Source organism: Microtus ochrogaster, unplaced genomic scaffold, assembly GCF_000317375.1.
Source record: "Microtus ochrogaster isolate Prairie Vole_2 unplaced genomic scaffold, MicOch1.0 UNK44, whole genome shotgun sequence".
Taxonomy (NCBI): Eukaryota; Metazoa; Chordata; class Mammalia; order Rodentia; family Cricetidae; genus Microtus; species Microtus ochrogaster.
This window is the reverse complement of record NW_004949142.1, coordinates 2,698,276-2,719,711: the sequence shown is the minus strand read 5'-3', so window position 1 is coordinate 2,719,711 and position 21,436 is coordinate 2,698,276. Positions and strand designations below refer to the sequence as shown.

General features: G+C 49.5%; 2 protein-coding genes across 2 annotated transcripts in view; one reads left to right on the top strand and one right to left on the bottom strand.

Moving 5' to 3' along the window:
* Nucleotides 1-5,045: 5,045 nt before the first annotated feature.
* Nucleotides 5,046-17,888, bottom strand: Dusp3 (dual specificity phosphatase 3). The gene is made up of 3 exons (XM_005369145.3): nt 17,688-17,888; nt 14,792-15,018; nt 5,046-8,485 (listed from the first exon to the last, which is right to left on the bottom strand). Exons 1-3 carry the CDS (start codon nt 17,810-17,812, stop codon nt 8,280-8,282), a joined length of 558 nt encoding a protein of 185 aa, XP_005369202.1. The 5' UTR covers nt 17,813-17,888; the 3' UTR covers nt 5,046-8,279.
* A 2,005-nt stretch (nt 17,889-19,893) lies between these two features.
* Nucleotides 19,894-21,436, top strand: part of Cfap97d1 (CFAP97 domain containing 1) — a 6,134-nt gene continuing 4,591 nt past the window's right edge. Inside the window, exons 1-3 of the mRNA XM_005369144.3 lie at nt 19,894-20,089; nt 20,981-21,051; nt 21,289-21,407. Coding sequence (XP_005369201.1) covers nt 19,966-20,089; nt 20,981-21,051; nt 21,289-21,407 — 314 coding nt within the window. The 5' untranslated portion in view covers nt 19,894-19,965. The remainder of the gene's footprint in view (nt 20,090-20,980; nt 21,052-21,288; nt 21,408-21,436) is intronic.

The window sequence follows — 21,436 nt, the reverse complement described above, 5'->3', positions numbered from 1 at the left end:
GTGTGGACTTGCCAGAGGGCTTGGGCAGAAGTACCAGGGCTCGGGTGGATGCCAGAGGCCAGCTTTAGGAGTCAGTTTCCTCCTTTACTGTGAATTTTAGGGAATGAATTCAGCAAGCGGTTTTACCCACCAAGCCACCGTGCCAGCCTGCAAGGTGACTCTCTCTCTCTCGTGTGTGTGTGTGTGTGTGTGTGTGTGTGTGTGTGTGTGTGTGTGAAAGCATGAGCAAGTGCATGCACATGCATGTGCATTGTGTGTGTCAGTGTGGGTGCCTGTGTGCCACAATGTAAGTGTGGAGATCAGAGACGATTTGGGATGTTAGCAATCTCCCACTCCACCCGCCAGCTTTGTTTCAGACAGGGTCTATGTTTATCTATTTTTTCTCACTGAGTACACCAGGCTAGCTGGACGAAGAGCTGATGATCGTCCTGTCTCCACCTCCCATCTTCCTATAGCAGCACTGGGATTTCAGAAGCTTGTGCTATGTGTCCAGCTTTTACATACCTTCTGGGGATTTGAACTTCGGTACTCATGCTTGCAAGACAATAGCCTTTACCTACCGTACCATCTCCAAAACCCTACCGAGTTGATTTAATCAGGCATTCTGTTACAGGGGTAGGAGACTAACACAGAGGGGCAATAGGTATCACCGTATATGTGTCTAAGAAGCAAACACTAGCACTACTGGAAAAAGATAATGAAATAATAAAACTTGAGAGTTAAATACTAGGATTTTCATGCCCCAGTCTCAATCACTGAAGGATATTTAGACAAGCTACCAGTAGCTTCATAAAAGGCTTGTGAGTTGATCATACAGATGCAGAGGGATTTTGTTCACAGGGGCGTTTGGAATGTTCTTCAGGGTGGATTATATGCTGGGCCATAAAGAAAGTCTGATGAACTTGAAAATGGAAATCATACAAAATACATGATCAGACTATACTGGACTTAAATTAGAAAAAAACAACAGGAAGGAAATTTGGAAATTGTCAAATACTTGTAAGTGAGCACAATTTTAACTCCAAGTGCCACCCTTGAGATTTCAATAACACACATTTCTGCCTTGAGAAACTGGTAAAAATCAAGTCAGGTCCAAAGGAAATGAGGAGGAAGTCATAGAAATGAGCATATTCAGAAACTCAACCACACAGAAAAAGCAAAACGGGAGAGAAAAATCTATGAAGCAAAAAACAAAACAAACAAACAAACAAAAACCTCCAAAAGACAAGAAAACAAAAAGCAGTTCTTTCAAAGGACTAAAAAACCTCAGCAAACCTTTAACTAGAGTGAGCAATAATAATAAAAAGAACCAGGACTGAAAAAGGAGACATTGCATCCACACCACAGGACGTACAGCAGCTGGTAAAGAACGCCAGGAGCAAACTACGTGGAAAACGCTGGGGGACACCTAGAAAGCAGACAGAACCCCAGGGTGATGATTAGCCGATGTCCTGGACAGCGAGGCTTCCCAAAGTCTTTCCTAGAGGATTGTGCTGGTTAGCTGTGCTATAAACTCAACACAGCCTAGAACTGTGTCTCAGCCTTCCTAATGCTGTGGCCCTTTAACACAGTTCCTCATGTTGTAGTGACCCCCCCAACCATAAAATTATTTTGGGGCTACTTCACAATTGTAATTTTGCTACTGTTAATGTTAATATCTGATAGGCCGGATGCCTGATATATGACTCCTAAAGGGGTCACGACCCACAGGTTGAGAACCACTGGACTAGCCCCCCCCCCCCCGAGCCATAAAATTATTTTCATTGCTACTTCATAACTGTAATCTTGCTACTGTTCTGGATCGTAATGGAACTATCTGATACTTCCCATGGTCTTAAGGGTTGATGACTCCCGTGAAAGGGTCATTCGATAACCCCCATGCGGGCACGACCCACAGGTTGAGAACGACTGGTCTAGGCACAAAAAGATCCAAAGGAGCTGCTGGCTCAGCCTGCAGTAGCAAAAGGGCCATGCCAGGGGGAGGACGGGTATGAGTAGGAAGATTCACACCTGAGGTGCAACGGCCCGGCGGAAGCCTTCACTGAGATAGATTGTCGGAGGATGGCCCAGCCCTGGAGGAAGGGTGGGAAGGGGCTATGGTCCACCTTGCCTTGGTATGCTAACTGCAACGAATTCCCACCTGCACAGCTTCTGCAGGGCTCTGCCACCTGCCTCGACTTGTGAGTGGCCTGTCCATCTGTGGCCAAGCGCCTGTGTCCTCCTTTTCATCTTCTGTCACCCACACATCAATGCAGCTGCTTTGACAGGTTTACAAGGCAGACAGAAGGCCCCTCAGGAAGGGCCCTCTCTGATACCTGCTTCCTAAGTCAGTTTCCTTCGGGGCAGACAAAAACAGCTGTGGCCATTGTTGGGGGTGATCTATCTCTCCCACCAGAGCTGTGGTGTTGTTAGAAGCTGCCCCCTCCTTTTGTCTGTGACCTCTAGTCCCCTTTCCCCTGCTCTGGAATGTGGACTGTTAACCCTGTCTGGGCCAGAGAGCCAGCCTGTTGTTCCAGATTGGGAGGGGGCAGTTCCTGGGAGGGCATGTGTGTTTCTGTGAGCCTGCAGAATGGTTCTCACAGCACCACCTGCTGGTGGGAGATGACCATGGCCACCTTAATAGAGATGTAACCTGTGCTTGGAACACTTCCGCCACCTGCTGGACATAAAAGGAGAACCCAAGTGGCCAGAGTGACCAAGCTCGGGATTAAAGTGGTGTTAACGGGAGAAAGGGTGTATACAGAGACTCTGAGTTCCTTAATGGCCATCCCTCTGCCAACAGGTAGCCCTGCCATGCTCAGGAAGACTCTGGGAACCTGCTGGGGTGCCTGCCTTCTGTTTACTCATTTGAGGTTAAGTCAGTGATGAGTGTATTTACTCAACATACAAAAAAAGTTTATCAAGGTTAAGTAATAGCCTTGGAGTCAAACCTCAGATCTCCACAGATCCCTGTCGACTGTAGTTAAGGGTCTTTCTTCTTCTTTTTGTTTGTTTTTCAAGACAGGGTTTCTCTGTGTAGCCCTGGGTGTCTTGGATGTCTCTCTGTAGACCAGGCTGGCCTCAAACTTAGAGATCCTCCTGCCTCTGCCTCCGCAGTACTAGTATTAAAGGGTATTTCTGACCTCTTGTTCTCAGCAAGACTGCTGTAAATGTTCTTGTATGCTGTCGTGGGTTTGCTGTCTAGTCTGTTTGGGGTTTGTTCGTTTGTTCGTTTTGTTTTTGAGATGGCCTCGCTGTATAGCCCAGGCTACCTTCAAGTTCATGGTGCCGTTTCAGCTTCCCAAGGGCTGTAGGTAAAGGTGCACACTACCACACCTGAACAGTTTTTTAATTACTCTGGGGAATTTTAAGATCATTGTAAGTTGGCAAGTACTTGAACTAATTCAGAGAGATTTTATGTCTTCTCTACCAAGTTTCCCTCCACAGCAACAGCTCACCAAAGGTGTCAGTACAGTGTCACGGCCAGGACACACAGCGCACCCGTCTTCCAGCCTCCCTGATTTGCCAGGGCTCACTCACACCTGTACCCACTGTGACGCACGCTCATGTGTTAGCTTTTTAAACGAGCTTGGATTATTTTATGTATGAGTGATCTATCTGCATGTGTGCCTGCAGGTCAGAAGAGGGCACCAGATCTCATTACAGATGGTTGTGAGCCACCATGTGGTTGCTGAGAATTGAACTCAGGACCTTTGGAAGAGCAGCCAGTGTGCTCTTAACCACTGAGCCAGTTCTCCAGCCCCTCCCCACCCATGTTCTTCCTTCTATGCAATTTTATCACAAGATTTGCCTATTCACCATCACAATTAAGATGAAGAACAGCTCTGTGGCCCCAAGGACCTGCCCTGATGTCCTCTATTATTTATTTAATTTATTTATTCACTTTTTGAAAGAGCGTCTCGGTACCATAGGCTAGCTGAGGCTAACCTTAATCTCCAGATCCATCTCCCAGGCGTCGAGGTTGCAGGAACATGCCGCCTCCGCCAGCTCTGTCTCTTCTACAAAGATGCCCCCTTGCCTCCTTCACCCTCCCTCTTCCAGACCCTACTCACAGCAACCACCAAACTAACCGCGTTTCCCATCGTTTTTCAATTTAAAAAAAAAAAACGCTATGTAGATGCAACCAATGCAGGGCGCTGCCTTTTCTCACTCAACATAATTCCCTGGAGTTACCCCGTATATGGGTACAGTGACAGGCACGTATCTTTCATTAGTGTCCTACAGAGGATTTTCATTGCCCAGGTTCCCTGTGTTGACCCTACTCATCCTTCCCTCCCAGCCCAACTCCTAGCACACTGAGTTCTGTCTCTGTAGGTCTCATGGTCCCCAGAACACCCTGAGCTGGACTCACACAGTATGCCAGCTTACCAGGTGGGTACCTCCAACGGCTTAATTGTAGGTGTTTAAAAAGTATTTTATTTTTAATTATTTGTACATCTGTTTGTGTGTATTCGTTCGGGGCCTGTGGAGGCCAGAGGTGCCGGATCTTCTGGACCTGTAAGTGGTTAATGAGTCACCCAACATGGGTTCTGGGGACCAAACTCAGGCCCTATACAAGAGAAGTATGAATTCTTAACTGGAGCTGTCTCTCCAAGTCCCCTAAGTGTTTTGTTGTTGTTGTTTTTGGGTTTTTGTTTGTTTGTTTTTTGTTTTTCGAGACAGAGTTTCTCTGTAGCTTTGGAGCCTATCCTGGAACTAGCTCTTGTAGACCAGGCTGGCCTCAAACTCACAGAGATCTGCCTGCCTCTGCCTCCCGAGTGCTGGGATTAAAGGCGTGCCCCACCACTACCTGGCATAAGTGGTTATTTTTTTAAATTTAGAAAAAAGGCTGTACCAGTATGGTGGCATGTGTCTTAATCCTAGCATCTGGAGGCAAGGGACAGGGAATCAGGAGTTCAAGGCCAGTCTTGGCTACAGATGAAGTTTGAGGCCAGGTTGGGCTACCTCAAAAACAACAATAGCACCAACCACAGAAGTCAGAAAAAAGCAAACATAAATAACCCAAACCTATAAAAGGAAACACACACCAAACAGACTTCTTTGTAAGGTTAAGACATTTATTTTGGTTACAATTTTATAGAGTGTTAACACTGGTGATACAGTAGACATTAAACTTTCCCTTTTACCCCCCCCCCCATGGCAGGAATTGAATCCAAGGCTTTGCCCTCCACCATCCCTTTTCCCCTGAACCTTTTCTGTCTTTTACGAGTTACCCTAACAGGGGGAGGAGGCAAGAGCCCCACAAGCTAAACATTCACCAATGGTCTCTGTACCCTGAGACTCCCTCTGTTTACGATCAGGATAGAATCTTGATCTGGGAAGACCATATGATGCCACTTTTAAGAAAAGGAAAATGTTCTGTGAGGAAAGCTCTTATCTTCATATTTAAGATCAGTGCTTGTTTTGATTAAAACATTGAGCATCTTAATACTACAAGCATCTTCAGTGAGCTTGTGGCTGGAAAGGCACCAACCTTCTCAACAGCGCCTCCTGCTGGCCACACATTGTTACTCATGCTCATTTCCCCGAGGGTGTGTGCTATAGGCCAGCTCTGGATTCTTAAAACAACCTCCCGCATTGGAGCTCCAAAGATCCTTAGTGTGAGCCAGAAGAGGTCCCTCATTTGGTAGGGGTTGGTCTGTGCCCTCGAGGTAACAGAAATAATAGGTAGGGGGAAACAGCCTGCTTATGGAAAGGCAGCCAGCATACTTGAAGATTGAGAAGGGAACCATTTTGTATTTTAACTTTAACCTGGATTTTTATGAGTCAAAGAAAGTGATCAGGTACGGGGAAGAGGAAAGGGCATCCTGAATTCTTTATTCCAGGGATAAAACACCATCCAGGAACGGCCCCCACTGGCGGAAGTACAAGTGGCGGCTCTTTGGCAATACACGGCAAGTCTACCTGAAGTAGGAGCTAATCTTCTGAACGCGGGGTAAAGCCAGCCAAGAAACCCCGAATTTTCAGCAAATAACCCCAAAGGCAAGACGGGAATCTCCCAAAGGCCCCTTTTCTTTATTTTCCCACAAAATAACGCCTCCAGGAGGCGTTAGTGAGTAAACAGCCTTGGGTGTCCTGTGAGGTCATCACCCAGATGAGGCGGGAGGGGAGTCCAGCCTCTTCCAGGAGCAGAGTTCATCCTCACAGGTCTCCATGTGTCACCTGGACGAAGAGAAGCTCTGTCCTACCTGATAGGGAACTCTTTTTTTTTTTTTTTTCTTTCTCTGGGGATGGCTTAAAGACGTGCGTGCGGGAAGGGGCGCTTGGACATTGCTGGGAGCTGGTCTCATTATAGACAAGAACAGCCCAGCTTCCTTAGGCAGCAGTGAAACCGCTTCCACTCAGCTTTAAAGAGCGAGGTGCCCCTTAATAAACCTAATTTTTTTTTTAAAAAAAAAATAGGATCTTGCTGTTGTAGCCTGGAGTCTCAACGTGGAGACCATACTGGCCTTGAACTTGCAGTGATTCTTCTGCCTCTGACTCCCATGAACTGGGACTGTAGTCTCCTGCTACCATGCCCTGCTATCCCGGGTAGTTTTTTGTTTGTTTCTTTTGTTTGTTTTCTCTCATAACAACACACGGATAAGTGCTGTCAACTTCACAGGGTTATTATGAAATGCAAATCAGATCAAGCAAGAAAGCCACTTGGAAACTATGGAGGTGGTACACAGTTCGGCTACTGCCATTTCATTCTGGAGAAAAGAGGACCCGTCCCATGTGTCCAGGGGCTGCTGTGGTCACACAGGATAGGGGACAGTGACCATCCAGGCTGCACAGCTTTGTCCCTGCGCTGATGGGACGGAGGCCCCAAGATGCACCTTCTTCTCCAGGCTCCTCAGCAGCTCTGAAAAAGGCAAATCCCTGACCTTCCCTGTCAACGCTGCTGAGTTCTCGATTTAAAGCTGCATTTAAAACATTCAACAAAAGTCCCTGATATGTCTTTCCCTCCAAGTAAGATTGCTTTGCAAACTCCGGCAAGACATCCTACAGACAGGCACAAAGGCTGCTGGGATCCGGGTGCCCCACAGCAACAACGCTCTATATACACTGGGCACTCAGACAGCTCTAGGTATTCAAAAAAACAGGCTTTTATGAGATGCCTGTGTGCTAGGTGCTGAGGTGGTGGCTGAATGCCGCCACTCTGCTGTGTGACCCTGGATACACACAGCATAACAAGAACATAGAGCCCAAGCAGACTGCGCTCACTCTCTGGCAAATGTGCACACACATGAGGTCTAGCACACTTCCAAACCAGCCCTGGAAAGAAGTCCTTTAAAGGGTCATTTCTTTGTTTGCTCACTCTCCAGTAAAGGACATCGGGGCTTGTTTATGCCCAGAGGGCCACTCCATCAGAACTACCCGTAAATGGGCAAGGGTGAGCACAGGGACCCTCCATTTCCCTTCTGTCCCCTCCCCTCTTCACAGCCGTGCACACACCCACGAACACGAGCTGTAATTGGCCAACTTCCTCCTTCTGTTCTTAGAATAGAAACCAGGATGAAAAGCAGTTAGTATGACAGCTGAGGCTCACCCACACTATAATTCAGGATAAAACCCTTGCAATTCTCCAAATGGTGGGTTTTTTTTTAATAGGCTGGGCCTCGACACTCTGCATTCTAAAGAAGAGAAATAGAACCCTGCCCAAGGAAGAGGGACCGTGCCATCCACAGAGAAGACACCAAAGCAGCAGATAAGGAACGGAAGATCCCCCAAAGAGGCACACTTTAAACATTCTGAAGAACTGGGAGAGCCCTCCAGGGAAAACCGATTTGCCTATCCAAGGGCCCCTGTAGAGTATCTTTAATTCTAAGGAGATAATTAAAACACAGCCTCTTTGTGGAAAGCCAGCCACTAGGAACCTACCTCTACCCTGCTTCATCTTATGCCTCTGCCTAAGAGGGTGTGTCGGGCTGTGAGGACCAGTGATAGACGTGGGAAGAGCAGAACCTGTGTTTGCATAGATCATTTCCAGGGTCACCATGCTAGACCACTCAGGGGAACCCAGGTGCAGGAGGGGGTCACAAGGAGTGCCAGGGAGTGGCTCGGGCCTTACATCCTCATAGGCCTCCTGCCCTGGGTCACTGAGGTGTATCTGCGCCACAGGCTTCCTCCCTGAGCCACCACCTCAGGGGAAGGACAGCCAAGGAGCAAGAACGGCCTCCTCAGCAAGCCCAGGGTCACAATGGGACAGACAGATGGGAGCAGGGTACACTGTGTTTCCTAAGCATGGCTGCCAGGGCCTCCCAGTCAGACCTCCGCAGAAGGCGGCTGCGGGCACCCTAGAGTTTCACCTTGCCCTCCTTGGTTAGTCTGTCATTAAGCTGGCAGAGCTGGGCCAGAAAACCGTCATTGGGGCCAATCTCACGATTCTGCCTCACGACGCTCAGAGCAGACCTGACATCCATCTTCTGCCGCAACATGAGGTAGGCGATGACGAGCGTTGGGGAGCGGCTGTACCCCTCACGGCAGTGGACAAGCACCCGGCCTGCAAGAGACAGGAGAGATGTGTCAACTCACTGCAATGCCGAAATTCTTCCAGGCAACAGGTAGAGAGCATATCGCCACGTCACTGTGTCTCACCCTGCATGGTTAAAATAGTAAGAACGAAAGACCCAAGGTTGATCAGGGACAGATGTGAGGCAGCCAGGGCTCTTCTCTGTCACCAGGGGAGGCAGGCTCTGAAGAGCCCCCACCCCAACGCACACACCATGGAAAACTAGTAACATATGCTCAAGGTGAACACCTGTGCTCCCTGCTGCCCGGCAGTACTGCTGGGTGTTCTTCTATGTCTTAGGAGCCTACTTGTAGCGGTCCCCAGGTGGAAATTCCCAAGACTATCAACAGTAGACTGGGTAAATAATAAGAGTCTTTTAAAAAAGAATTAATGACCTAGGTAGGGCCGGTAAGAGGGCTCAGTGAGTAGAGGGGCTTGATGTCAAGCTAATGACTTGAGTTCAAACCCTGGGATCCATATGGTAGAAAGAACTTTCTAGAAGTTGTTCTCTGACTTCCACACACATGCCCAGTACAGTCATCCCTTCACCCCCATACATATGTATGTATATGTATGTATACATATACATATGTGATAGATAATAAAGAATTAAGGATCTAGCCAGATGTGGTAGTACCTATCTGTAACCCCAACACTTTAAGAGGTTGAGGCAAGAGAGTCACTGGAAGTTCAAAGCCGGTTTAGGCTACAGAATGAGACCCTGGCTCAAAAAGAAAAAGAATGGGAGATGGCTCAGTAGGTAAAGGCATTTGCTGCCGAGCCTGGTGACCTGAGTTCAATCCCTGGGACACACATGACTGGGGAAAAGAAAGTGACCCTGGCACACTGAACTCTGGTGTCTACCCATACACTGCGGCATGCGTGCACACACATGCACACACACACATACACACTCACTAAATAAATGTAAAAAAAATGGAGTAATGTGCAACTTACCAGAAAGAACATGTATGACACAAAAATATGTAGTATGATTCCACAGAACTGCAAGGAGCCCAACTAACCCATGCTCTTAGAAGCCCAAACAGCGGTGACCAGGACTATGAGTGGGCACCGAGTGGGAAGGAACACGGAGCAGGTTTTCTGTGGGGCTGTCTGCTTGTTTCTTCATCAACAACATTGGTATATGGGTGTCTGTCATTGCTGGACTGCACACTTTGTGACACCAGACTTCTCTATACAAATTTTATTTTTCAGTCAAGAGCAAAACATGAAAGAAACCAGCTACGGTGTGACATGCCTGCAATCCTAGCCCTCAGGAGGAGGCTGAGGCAGGAGGATGGCAAGTCTGAGGCCAGCTTGGGTTATAGAGCATTACTCTGCTTTAGAATGAAGCAATGTACGCAAGCAGATAAACAAGACATGCTACGTGTGTCCATACAACGTAACACTTGTCAAGAAAGTAAGAAGGGCACTGGGCGAAAGGGCTCAGCAGTTAAAAGCACTTGTTCCAGATCCAAGTTTGGTTCCCAACACCCTTATTAGGCAGCTCATAGCCACTTCTAACTCCAGTTCCAAGGGAGTCCATGACTTCTTCTGGCCCCCACTGGTACCTGCACACGTGGTAAATACACACACACACAAATAAATACAGACTTTAACAAAGAAGGCACTACAGGTACAGAATAGCACAGATGAAACTCAAACATTCAGAGTGAGAGAGACCAGACCACAGAAGAGCGCACGCTGCGTGCCTCTGTTGACACAAAAGTCTGCGAAATGCGCACTGGTCTCCGGTGACAGAAAGCAGACCAAGAAGGGCTGGAGAATGGAAGGCGGAAGGACAGGAAGGACAGGAGACGCTGCCCAGAGACATGAAAAACGTGGGGGTGACGGACACATTCCCTGTCTCGGTGGTAGTGACGGCTTTACGGCTTCGCTTATGGCAAAATTTTAATGATTGTCATGTTAAACACGTGTGTACCCTTTCCTGAATGCCAATTCTACCTCTGCAAAGCACATTTTAAAAAAGAATGGATTTCCAGGGTTGGAGAGATGGCTCAGCAGTCACAGCACTTCCTGCTCCCGCACAGGTCCTGGGTGTGGTTCCCAGGAAACATGTCAGCTGGCTCACAACCACCTCTAACTCCAGTTTCAGGGGATCAGATGTCCTCTCCTGACCTCGGAGAGCCCCCATACACGTGGTGCAGGTAAACTCATGCAGGCACACAGAGACACAGAAAAATAAGCAATTTTTTTTTTTAAAAAAAAGAATGGATTTCCAGTACAAATACAAACAGCACACACATGCCCTCTGTGGCTCCCCCGAACTGTCCTCCCCTCTTCCCTGCATTTCACCTGGTCCTCAGCCTACAGCACACAGCCTTTCCTGCCTGTGCCCTGAAGACCACAGCCATTCCCCCCCACGGCCACACTCATGTCTTCTGTTTCTGTTTCATTCCTTCATCACCAGCGAAATGTAAACTCAGAATTCCTCAGAGAACGGAAAGCAACGATGGGGGGGAAAAGGGAGGTAGGGAGATAGGGAGGGAGGGAAGAAGGAAGGGAAGGAGGGGTCAAAGTCCCATCACGTTGCAGGGAGCCCACCCCCAGGAGGGGCAAAAGCCAGCTTCTCTCTTTAGTCACTGGCTCCCCACAAAGTACTTAATTCACATCCTTATCATCTCTCGCTCCTGCCTCTCTTCCACTCTCTTCCTACAAATGGGGTTCACCCTCATCCCTCACCACTCATTGCCAATCCACACTCCACCCGGAAGCTGGAAAATCTTCCAGAAACACCGCTCTGACCGTCGTCATTCACAGGGTGGAATCGAGTTCCTGAAGTGTGGCTTATGAGGCCTACTGCCACCCCCACCCATGGGGGTGAGCTCCAAAACAAAACAAAACAGAGCCGAGACAAAGCCTCAGGCTAATGCCTGGCACGCAAGAGCACTCCATAAACATCAGCAGGACTGGGGGTTCCCCAGGGGCCCCAGGCACCTGTCACTCTGCTAGCCACATACAGATCAGTGAGGGTGCATTCTTCCAAAGAAAGGGTTGTGGGGCTAGGCTTTGGATGCTCTGCCATTCCCAGCATCCCCGGGCATCCTCTGTTGCTGAGTGAGTGAACGGCCACCACCTACACCTCCTCACCAGCTTTATTTGGAAGGAAACTGTGGACCCAGAATTAACAGCATCTCTTCTGCACCCATCATCCTTACCTCCAAATGCTCCTCTATTTCCCTAGATCCTCCTACGTCAGGAGTCCCACCAATTTCCTGCCTTCTCTCCCCCCCCCCTTAATACCTAAAGTCCTCAGTGGCTTGTTCTGGTCCCACCTGACAGTGAGACCCTTTGCGGGGCAACCACAGCCTACTTCCTGCTGGGAGCATGCTCAGATATATCCAGGGCACAGAATCTACCATGTTCCATGTTCCAGGCCCAGCCCACACACTACCACCTCCACACAGCCTCTTTAGATCATCTCAGAAGCAAGTGACTTTCCCTCTTCTACACAAACTCAGGCTCCTTCCCCACTCCCTGGCACACATGCCTGTGTGTCTGCGCATGTATGTGCACATGTGTGCTTCTTCACGCTTCCCTGTGAGCGGTAGGGTGCACACTGCTCTATGTGTGTGATATGCCTGAGTGTGTATGCCCGATCACATATGTGTGAGTGTGTAAGTGTGTTCAAGTGCACATACATGTGTGTGCAGGTGGAGACCCAAGGCTGGCATTGTGTGTCTTCTTCAGTGATTTAGTCTCTGTCTTATAAATTGAGTCAGGATCTCTCCCAGAGCCCAGAGCTTCGTGCTTTGCTAGTCTGGCTAACCAGTGTGCTCTGAGGATCCGCCTCCTGAGTGCTGGGATTACGAACAGTCAACCGCACCACCCAGACTTAATGTTTGTTCTGGGAATCCAAACGCTGGTCTTCATGGGTTGGGAGCCAAGTGTTTTTCCTGCTGAAATACCTTCCCAGCCTCAAACGCCTGGCTTTCTCAGTAATGGCTTCCTGTTCCTCAGAGTCCTGCAATGGTTGGAGGTTAATATCCATTCCATTTTAGTAGTCTATCTACAGGGATCCAAAGCCCTGGGGTGTGTTCTGCTTGGTCAGAAGTTACCTACAGGGAATGCAGACTATACCCATTGCTACATCGAGTGCTGGAGCCAGACCAGGGAAACCACTGGTCCCCTGGTTTCACCCACCAGCCTGGGACGGCTTCATGAAAGAGAGGATGTCAGTGGTAAGGTATGGGGTAGCGTTTGCCAGAGGATGGGAAGAAATAGGCAGAAAAATTTCACGCCTAAGATTCAGTCTGCCTATACCAAAGCAAGAGGTCAGAACAAGAGGCCAGTGGACGTTCCCTGTTGTCTAGAAAGAGAAAATAAAGGCAGAATGTTCCAGAGTCCCCTGAATGTATGCCTAACTGCTGCCATGTGAGAATGGCAATGACCACCCCCCTAACTGACCAGGCCATGTTCTCCATCTATCCAGAGTGAGAAGCGTAGAACAGTTGGAGGGGAAGGGTGCTGGGGTTAGGGTAACAGGGACCATCAGGGACCATAAGGCCCTGGCCTTAACGTCTGAAGTTTTCCCAGTCAACAGAACTTCTGCAAGTCCGGAATATGAACTGAGCATCCAGTGGGCAGGGAGCTCTCTTTGAGAATCACTTGGACAGGGAAGCTGCTGGACCAGGAAGCATCTATGTCACACGAATACAACCAATCACATCTGTAGTGGGTCACCTCTTCCCTACAGACAGAAGGAGACGTGATGGGAATAACCCAGAGAGCTCATCTGCCCTGCTGACCTCTGCCCTGTGTCCTCCTAGGACGTCTCATCATCCCGATGTCTTGTCTGATCCACCAGGCAGCCCCTCCTTCAACCCTGCTTTCTGTCTGCAGCTGCAGAGACCAAGTGACAGGAAGCTTTAACCTAGGATCTCCAGGCTGTGGGCCCTCTGCCCGTCATGGCCACTCATTCCTCTGGTAAAGCGGCCACTCATGAGTGTCTAGTCACTAAAAGGATAGGGAAGCCCCACTGGAATTCTGGGGAATGGTTCGCTAATCTTAAAAGGAAAGAAACAGGCTGGGGATATAGCATAGTCTTTATGCTGTTCAAACCGGAGCGCCTAAGCTCAGATCCCTAAGCACCCACATAAAAGCCCGGCATAGCATCATGTAGTCCCAGGCTTGGGGAAGTAAAGAAAAGCACATCCCTGGAGCTCACTGGCCAGCAGCCTAGATAAATCTAGTGAGCTTCGGGATCAGGGAGAGACCCTGTCTCTAAGGTGGAAAACTGATTGAAGAAGTGTTCAGCATCAACCTCTGGCTTCCACCTGCAAATGTGCCCATGTATACACACAGAAACATACACATGCACAAACACATGCACGCACACGTATTTACATATATGCACCCATACAGATGCATACGCACATGTACACACATGAAGACATACACATGTGCAAGAACTTGCACACACATGCGTGCATCCATGCACATGCATGCACACACACATACATAAATGGGCACACTAAACTAAAAGGAAAGAGGCATTGAAGCCTCATTGCTACACTGTGTATGTCTGGAATATTATCCTTTGTTTACAGAATACATAAACTCTATGCAATGGTCCCTATAAACTCACACATGGAACATGTAAATCCCTAGTTGGTGGCACCATTTTGGAACGTTTTTGGAAACTGTCTCAAGTTGGGCTTCCTAGGAGGAAGCAGATCTCTGAGGGCTTGCATTTGAAGGGTATAGCTGACCTACAACTGCTTTCCCACTCTGCCTCTGCCTGTGTCCTATTTGCTGTGAGGTAAAGGGCCTCCTCTCTCACACACTTCCACTGTCCTGACATTTTGTCCATGCACATAGGGCCAGCACCTCATAGACCGAAATCCCCTGACAGCGTAGAGCTGCTCTCTCTGTTATTCTGGTTATGGTCATATGCTGTGATGACCGGATCTGTTGAGCTACCGAATCGACCAGCCTCAGGGTTCCTTCACTTCAGGACTTTCCATGCTGGACATTAGTAAGCCCTTGTCATTATCATGGGTGTTTGCGTCTGGGGTAAGGGTTAGGTGGTCAGAAACCACACTCTGCCCAAATCAAACTAAAGGCAAGACCTGCGCACTGCCACTGTGTGCAAGAGTTGATCTGCTTGTGTCAAGAGGGGCCACCAGAGCTGCCAGGCAAAGAGAGCCTTAAAGTCATCAACACGGGGGCAGGGAACGACAGACTGGCCACAGGGAGACCTGCTGAGGTCCGCTCTCTAGGCCAGCCCACGTCAAAGCCACCTCCCATGGGTCCTGGCTGTAGGTCCCTTACCATTCTTGTAAGCCAAGGCCTGGTCGATGAAATCTGCGGCCCTTTCAAAGTAGGCGCTGAGGTTGAACTCCTGCGTATCATTGGCTTTGATGCCCAAGTAGGTGATGCCGGAATCATTGTAAAAGTTGGCATTGGTGTTGACGTGCATGAAGGACCTGCCCTCGGCGGCATTCAGGACGTGGGTGATGCCCAATTTTTGCAGCTGGGAGATGTCCTGAGCTACAGACCTGGATGGGAGGCAGTGGCAGAAAGTGAAGAGGCAGCCCCACAGGAAGAAGATGAAGAAGAACCTGAGCCTTTAGGCAAAGCAAGGAGACAGTCCCCGCTGTCCCCCGTGGCTCCTCCTGCCCCATCTCATGTCCTCTCCCGTCACCCCAGCCATATCCAGTTACCAGCAGCTTCCCCAAATAGACTTGTGGTTCTGTGCCCATGCTGTCTCCTCCGCTACCTCCATGTAGGCATCACTTCTGTGGGATGTCCCCAGCTCCTTCCAGTGTGCGCCATCACAGTTCCTAGGCTGTGATGGTGGCACAGAGAAACTATAGAGTCAGGCACGGTAGCACACGACTGTGATCCTGCACTCAGGAGGCCGTGGGAGATGGATCATGAGATTGATGCTAGCCCACGTTCAAACAACAAAACAAAATATAGACCCTAGAGTCAGAGTGTCTGGGTCTACATCCAGCCTTGTCATTTACCAGCCAGGCAACTTTAAGCAAGCCACTTAACCTTTCTGTGCTTCAGTTTTCCTTTCTGCAAAATGGGGTTAATGGTCCCAACTTGGGGTAGCCCTGGGTGTTAAAGGAGGCTGTTCTGTTGACAGAGCTTGACTCTGGGTGGGGGTGTTATATCCCACGGCAGGGTCACGCTTATCTGTTCAGAGCTTCAGTGTGTGAGTTCCTTGAGTGGTCTGTCCGCTCAGTACCTGCTACAGTGCCTGATGCATGACACTGAATAAATGTTTGGTGACTGACTGAAGAATGGAACCGGCACAGGTCAGGCATCCTGAAGGATCGATCCTGCCATACTCTCTTTGCAACATCTGGAGTTCCCTGGACCGTTTTAGGAGCAAATGCAACCCTTCCCCCAGGATAGGTGTTAGAAGGTATCTTGACAGAATGGTCAACCAGGCCCTTCACTTCCTCTCACAATGTCCCAATTTAAACAGGAATTTACACTTTTACAAAGCAATGTCTCCCGCAGGCTCCTGTCTGCCTGTTATGGCAGCCGGAAAGAGAGGACAGCACTGTCCCCAGTGAACAGAGCTGAAATTCTGCAGGACAGGACTGGCGGTGGATGCTCACATGGGCTGCTGAGTCAGAGCTGAGAGGCAAGCCTTCTCCAGACATCCAGCCAGGCTCTGCCTCCTACCTCCCTCTGCCCCTCACACCCCCACCACCTATAAAGCCGAGATCGGAAATGTAGCTCAACACTGACTCCCTCGCTGCCCTGACAGGCTGTGGCTGAAGCTCTTTGATCCAGGAGCTGGGGCGGGGGGGAGGAAGCCCAATGCAGGGCACTAGGAACTCAGTTGATCCTCACTGAGCACAAGCACCCCCCACATCAAGGTCATATTTGCAGAGGGCAAAGAACGTTCGTTCCACGGCAGCCAGTACATCTGCCTCTACGACTACTGTCTGCCTAGAGAAGTCACTACAGACAATTGCAACAAACTGTCCCCCAGGAAGCAGGCTCCTGAGACTGTCAAGACCCCTGGCAACTTGGGTAGCTGGGGTAGGGAGGGGTGGGAGGGGTTCCCTAGGACTTTGCAGTGACTGAGCCTCAAGACTGACCCTGTGAGTCTTTTTGGTCGCTCCCCTTCAGATCACTGAGCAAGACTGCACTGCTGTGCTGTTGATAAACTATCACCACCATTTACTAGTGAATGACCATCACGTGGTGTGTGACACACAGTAGGTGCGCCATAAGTAAGTGAGTGATACAAAGCATGCAACCTGTCCCCAAGAGTCTGGGACCTGCCATGTGAACCCCTCTCTGGTTCCACTGTAGGTTAAAGCAGCAGGTTCACATGGAAGACATTGAAAAGTCTCTGGCCACCCCTCCTACTGTGTGAAAATGAGAGGAAAGCTTGCTTAGCAATTTTGAAGTGCAGTCCTTGAAATGGACTCACAGAGCTTCTTTGATAAACGGGTCTTCACGTGTAAAAATTCAATGTGGGCCTTCCCCCAAACATGGGTCACGCCAGCCTTTCTTTCGGTGTTAACAATGACTCTCTCCCACTGCTGAGAAATCCTCACTAATAATAGTATGACTAAAATATAAAATTTTTTAAAGGACACATAAGAGATTAATAATATACACATTTCCTGGCGGTAACGATTAGAAGGAATTTTCAGATGGCTCAGGTCTTCTAAGTCAAACCCTATCTGGAGAAGCCAGGAAAGCCATGGCTCAGCTACTTCCTCTTTTAGGGTATTTTAGGGTATTTTGATTTCCTGACGCGGACAGGAAAAGTTCCACACCCGGATTGTAACGTCATCCCGTTGCCATGGCAACGAAGGCAGACATTCCACGGTGACCTCACTGCAGAACTAGGCAGCTGTCACATGATGCGCGGCCAAGAGACAGCTCTGCCACCTGTTAAGAGAACGTGGTAGCCTCGACCCCGCCTAAGCCAAAGCCAGGGAGGGCGGTGGCCGAGGGCAGGGCCCTGGCACATTCGGGTCTCAGGGCATGCGGGTCCAGCTCCTCGGCTTCACGCATGGGGAGTGGGTGTCTGCTCCAGCCCGGTCCCCAGCCTCCGCTCTTGCTCGCAGGTCGGCGACCGCGCCCAGGCTTCCCCCGCCCCCATCCACGCCCTTGGACCCCACTCCAGCCCCCGAGTGGGCGGGGCGCCCGGGGAGCGGCTGCGAAGTCAGCCCTCCCGGAGACTCACGCGTTGCCCACGTAGACCCTCGGGATGACCTCGTTGCAGGGCTGGGTCGGGAGGCTGTAGCAGCCGCTGCCGTCTGAGAGCAGGTCGTTGAGATCTTGCACCGAGAGCTCGAACGAGCCGGACATGGCGGCGGCGGGGCCCTGCACGCCGGGGCAGGAGCGAGCCAAGGGGAGAAGCCGGGTCAGTGGGGCGGGGCTGCCTAATAAAACCGCCCCGTCCCGCCCCGGAGGCGGGCCCGCCGGGTGCAGGAAGCTGCGGGCGCCGCGCGGCGTGGCGCTGCGCTGCGCTGCGCAGAGGACACGCGCGACCAGCCCACGCGCCGTAGGACCCTGGAGCGTGTCCCTGACCGAGATGTCGTCACTCTCGTGTCGCCGGTCCTCTATCTCCCTGGCTAACGCAGGGGAGCGCAGGCCCTTCCCTTACTGAACCCGCCGCAGGGCGCCTGGGGTACACCTGTTGTAGCTCTTTCGGGATAACGGGGACCCCTGGGGTTTGCTGTAAACCCTTCTGACTGCAGATCAGCATTGTTGGCATCCATTTCCTCACCTCAAACAGACTCGTGAGAACACATCTTCCCAACACACTCCTGCTGAACCCCCGCCCACACCCGTGATTCCTTACCCAAGGTCACAGAGAAGAGCCCAACGCTGGGGACACTTCTTCCGTGTTCGTTACAAAGCAGCATTGAGCTTTTAAAACTGGGGCTATAGGTCGCCAGGTTTGGCCTCTGACCCTGGGAGATTGCTTAATCTTTAGCTGGCTAGTAAAAGGGAGGGGCGGGGGTTACAGCGTCACAATAATAGTTTGAGCTGCTATGATTTTAGAGAACCGAAGTCTTTCAAATCTATAACTTTAGAGTGTAAACACAATGCAAGTGGAAAATTCCTGACCTGTGACGGATGTCAGTCAAAACACAGGTGCACGAAAAATTACTGTACAAAAGTATACTCAGGATAGGTTTATGTGTGAAGCATTAATGAATTTCCTGTTTAGACTTGAATTCATTTCCTAAATACCTCATTATATATATTAAAATAATATAAAATCCTAAACGCTTCTGTCCCGAGCACTGAAGTAATGAATATGCAATTCCTAACTTGTAAGGATTGCTGGAAAGATTCCAGAAGCATTCAAGGGGCCGAGGAGGTTCCCGGGCTGTTAAAAGGTATCGAGCACGCATAAAGCCCTACTTTAGTTCCCTGTATAAACAGGCAAAGCGGGACCAGAATCGCTTAAAATCTTTAAATGTTGTGAGAGCTCACTGGATCTACGCCCTGAGCTAGTGCACCCTGGGCTGGTGTGGAGGTAAAATCGTTCTCCACACCCTCCTTAACAGATCTTGCTGGAGCAACTGCTATCTCACTGTGAGCCACGTGGTGTCAGTAGCTGATCCTCTCTTGGGTTTCCACTGAGGGCAAAGGGCCCATAAGCTTACTTCAAAGCGGTTCTCAGTTGCCATAGTAAATGGCAGAGTCCTTAACTCCAAAGCGGTAAATACAGTGTCTGGAATCCAAGAATCCACACTCTGAATCCGACTCTGCCGCTTACTAAGGTTTGTCTTATGTTTTTTTGTTGTCTTTTATTTCACACTTAAGTTTTTGAGACAGGGTCTCACGTAGTCCAGGCTGGCTTTGAATTTTCTATAAAACCAAGGATAAATCCTCCTGCCCTCACTTCTTGGAGTGCTAGGATTACAAACGTTTGCCACAGCACCTGATTACACAGACACAGATCGTAAATGTTTCATTTCCAAAGAAAGCTTATAGTCTCAACATCTTCAGGGAAACATAGCTCAAAGGGCACCATGACAGATGGAATTCCTGCCTTCCTGGGTGCCTGCCTGTGCTAGCCAGGGACCTCCACACCCACCACAGGTTTCCTCCCCCCTCTAGCCTTGAAACATCAACTTTCCAGGCAGGTGGGGAGCTACAAAGCCCGCTTTCCTTCATCTTGACGTGGCCTGACTTAGCACAAAACCGAAAGCCCAGCACAGAACTGTAAATGCTTAGAGGAGAGAGAGGTGCTACTTACCCTAATCCAGTCATAACACAGGGCATGTAAGTACCGGATCATTCCACACCCCATCAACATATAGAAATTTTATCTCAACTTAAAATTAAAAAAAAAATTAGGTGCCTAGAGACAGCCAGGCATGTTCTTCTCCCACTCCTCCATTGATGTCACAACTGAGTGACTATGACACCCCGGCATAGGGACAGCTAAGTGCCTCACAGAGGAGTCAGGTGTCTCATTTCTAAAGTGAGACTAGGAGGAAAAGATGAACAATTCCCTGGATTACCTGGCCTACCCTGTTATTGTCTCTAATCACAGGCAAAGTACAACCTTCAGGAAGAAACTGGACTTTGGCCACTACGTATTGCATAAGAATAGAGTACAGATAGGTATGGGGCAGCTGGGGCTGGGCACCACTCTTGGAGGTTCTAGAAGGACCCACCATAGAGGTAGTGACAGGAGACTTCACCAGCCCTGGCCTTATCTGCCCGAGTTTGGCTAAGAGGACATTGTGATCAGGGACAGACTTTATCTTCTACCTGAGCGTCCATGTGCTGGAAAGAATCATTTTTTAAATTTTTATTTATTATGTAAATATTCTGTTTGCGTGTATGCCTGCAGTCCAGAAGAGGGCAACAGACCTCATTACAGATGGTTGTGAGCCACCATGTGGTTGCTGGGAATTAAACTCAGGGCGTTTGGAAGAACAGGCAATGCTCTTAACCCCTGAGCCATCTCTCCAGCCCCAAAAGAATCATTTTTTAAGTACTCTAGAGCCAAAGTTAGAGAATGTGAGTGCAGTGCCCAACAGACACTGTAATGTTGGGAAAGTATGGAAAAGACGCCATTTCATTGGACTGAAAGGAATTTTATCTCGATGAATTTTTGAGGTAGATTCCTGTAGCCCAGCCGGGAGCTCGGTGGCCGAGAGTCAAGGATGACCTTGAGCTCCTGGAGGTCCTGCCCCCACCTCTGGAATGCTGGGGTTGGAGGCCTGCACATCACCACTTTGGTTTAGACAGTTGGGGTGTCAGCCCCAGGGTCTCTGGTGCACTGAGCCCCTGGCACTCTTACTGACGGGCTTCCCTGCCCGCCTTTATGGATTTACTAGCCCTGACTGCTCAGCCGTCTCAGTTCAAATTCTCCAGAGATGTCAGATGGGAAAATCAAGTCTCACTAAAGTTGCTGTCAGGATTCAAAAGCGGAATGTTCAGCCGTCGGGGTCGCGTAGCCTGGTGGTTTTCCAAAGCTGCTCTCTAACGATGCTCTTTGTCCTCCAGTGAAGCCGACTGTTGATACCAAACCTCCAATGGCGCACACACATCACATTCTAAAACTGAGCAAACTCCAGGTATTTTATTGCATTTTTTTTAAGTCTTTGTTCTAAAGAGACCCAATTCCCCAGTGCCTTCTAAATACCCACCAAACTAAAGTCATTAACATTCCTCCCCTGATATTCACAAGTAGTTTCCCTAAGCTCTGTCAGGGGCTGTGCCCCCTTTTTCTCAAAATCCCAGAGGAAGGGGCTGCAAGCCACTGTGTGGAGGCAGCACAGTGGTGATGTCACCATGGTGGGGTTTCTTGCCAGGGTGAACAAAAGAGAATCGACAAAATCGAATACGAAAATAAACAACTATGTCAGAAAATTGCCAACGCCCATCGCGGCCCTGCCAAGGTGGACTGCTGGAATGAGTATCTTTCGAAAAGGTAGTGTTTGCGCCCCCCCTCTCTCTCTC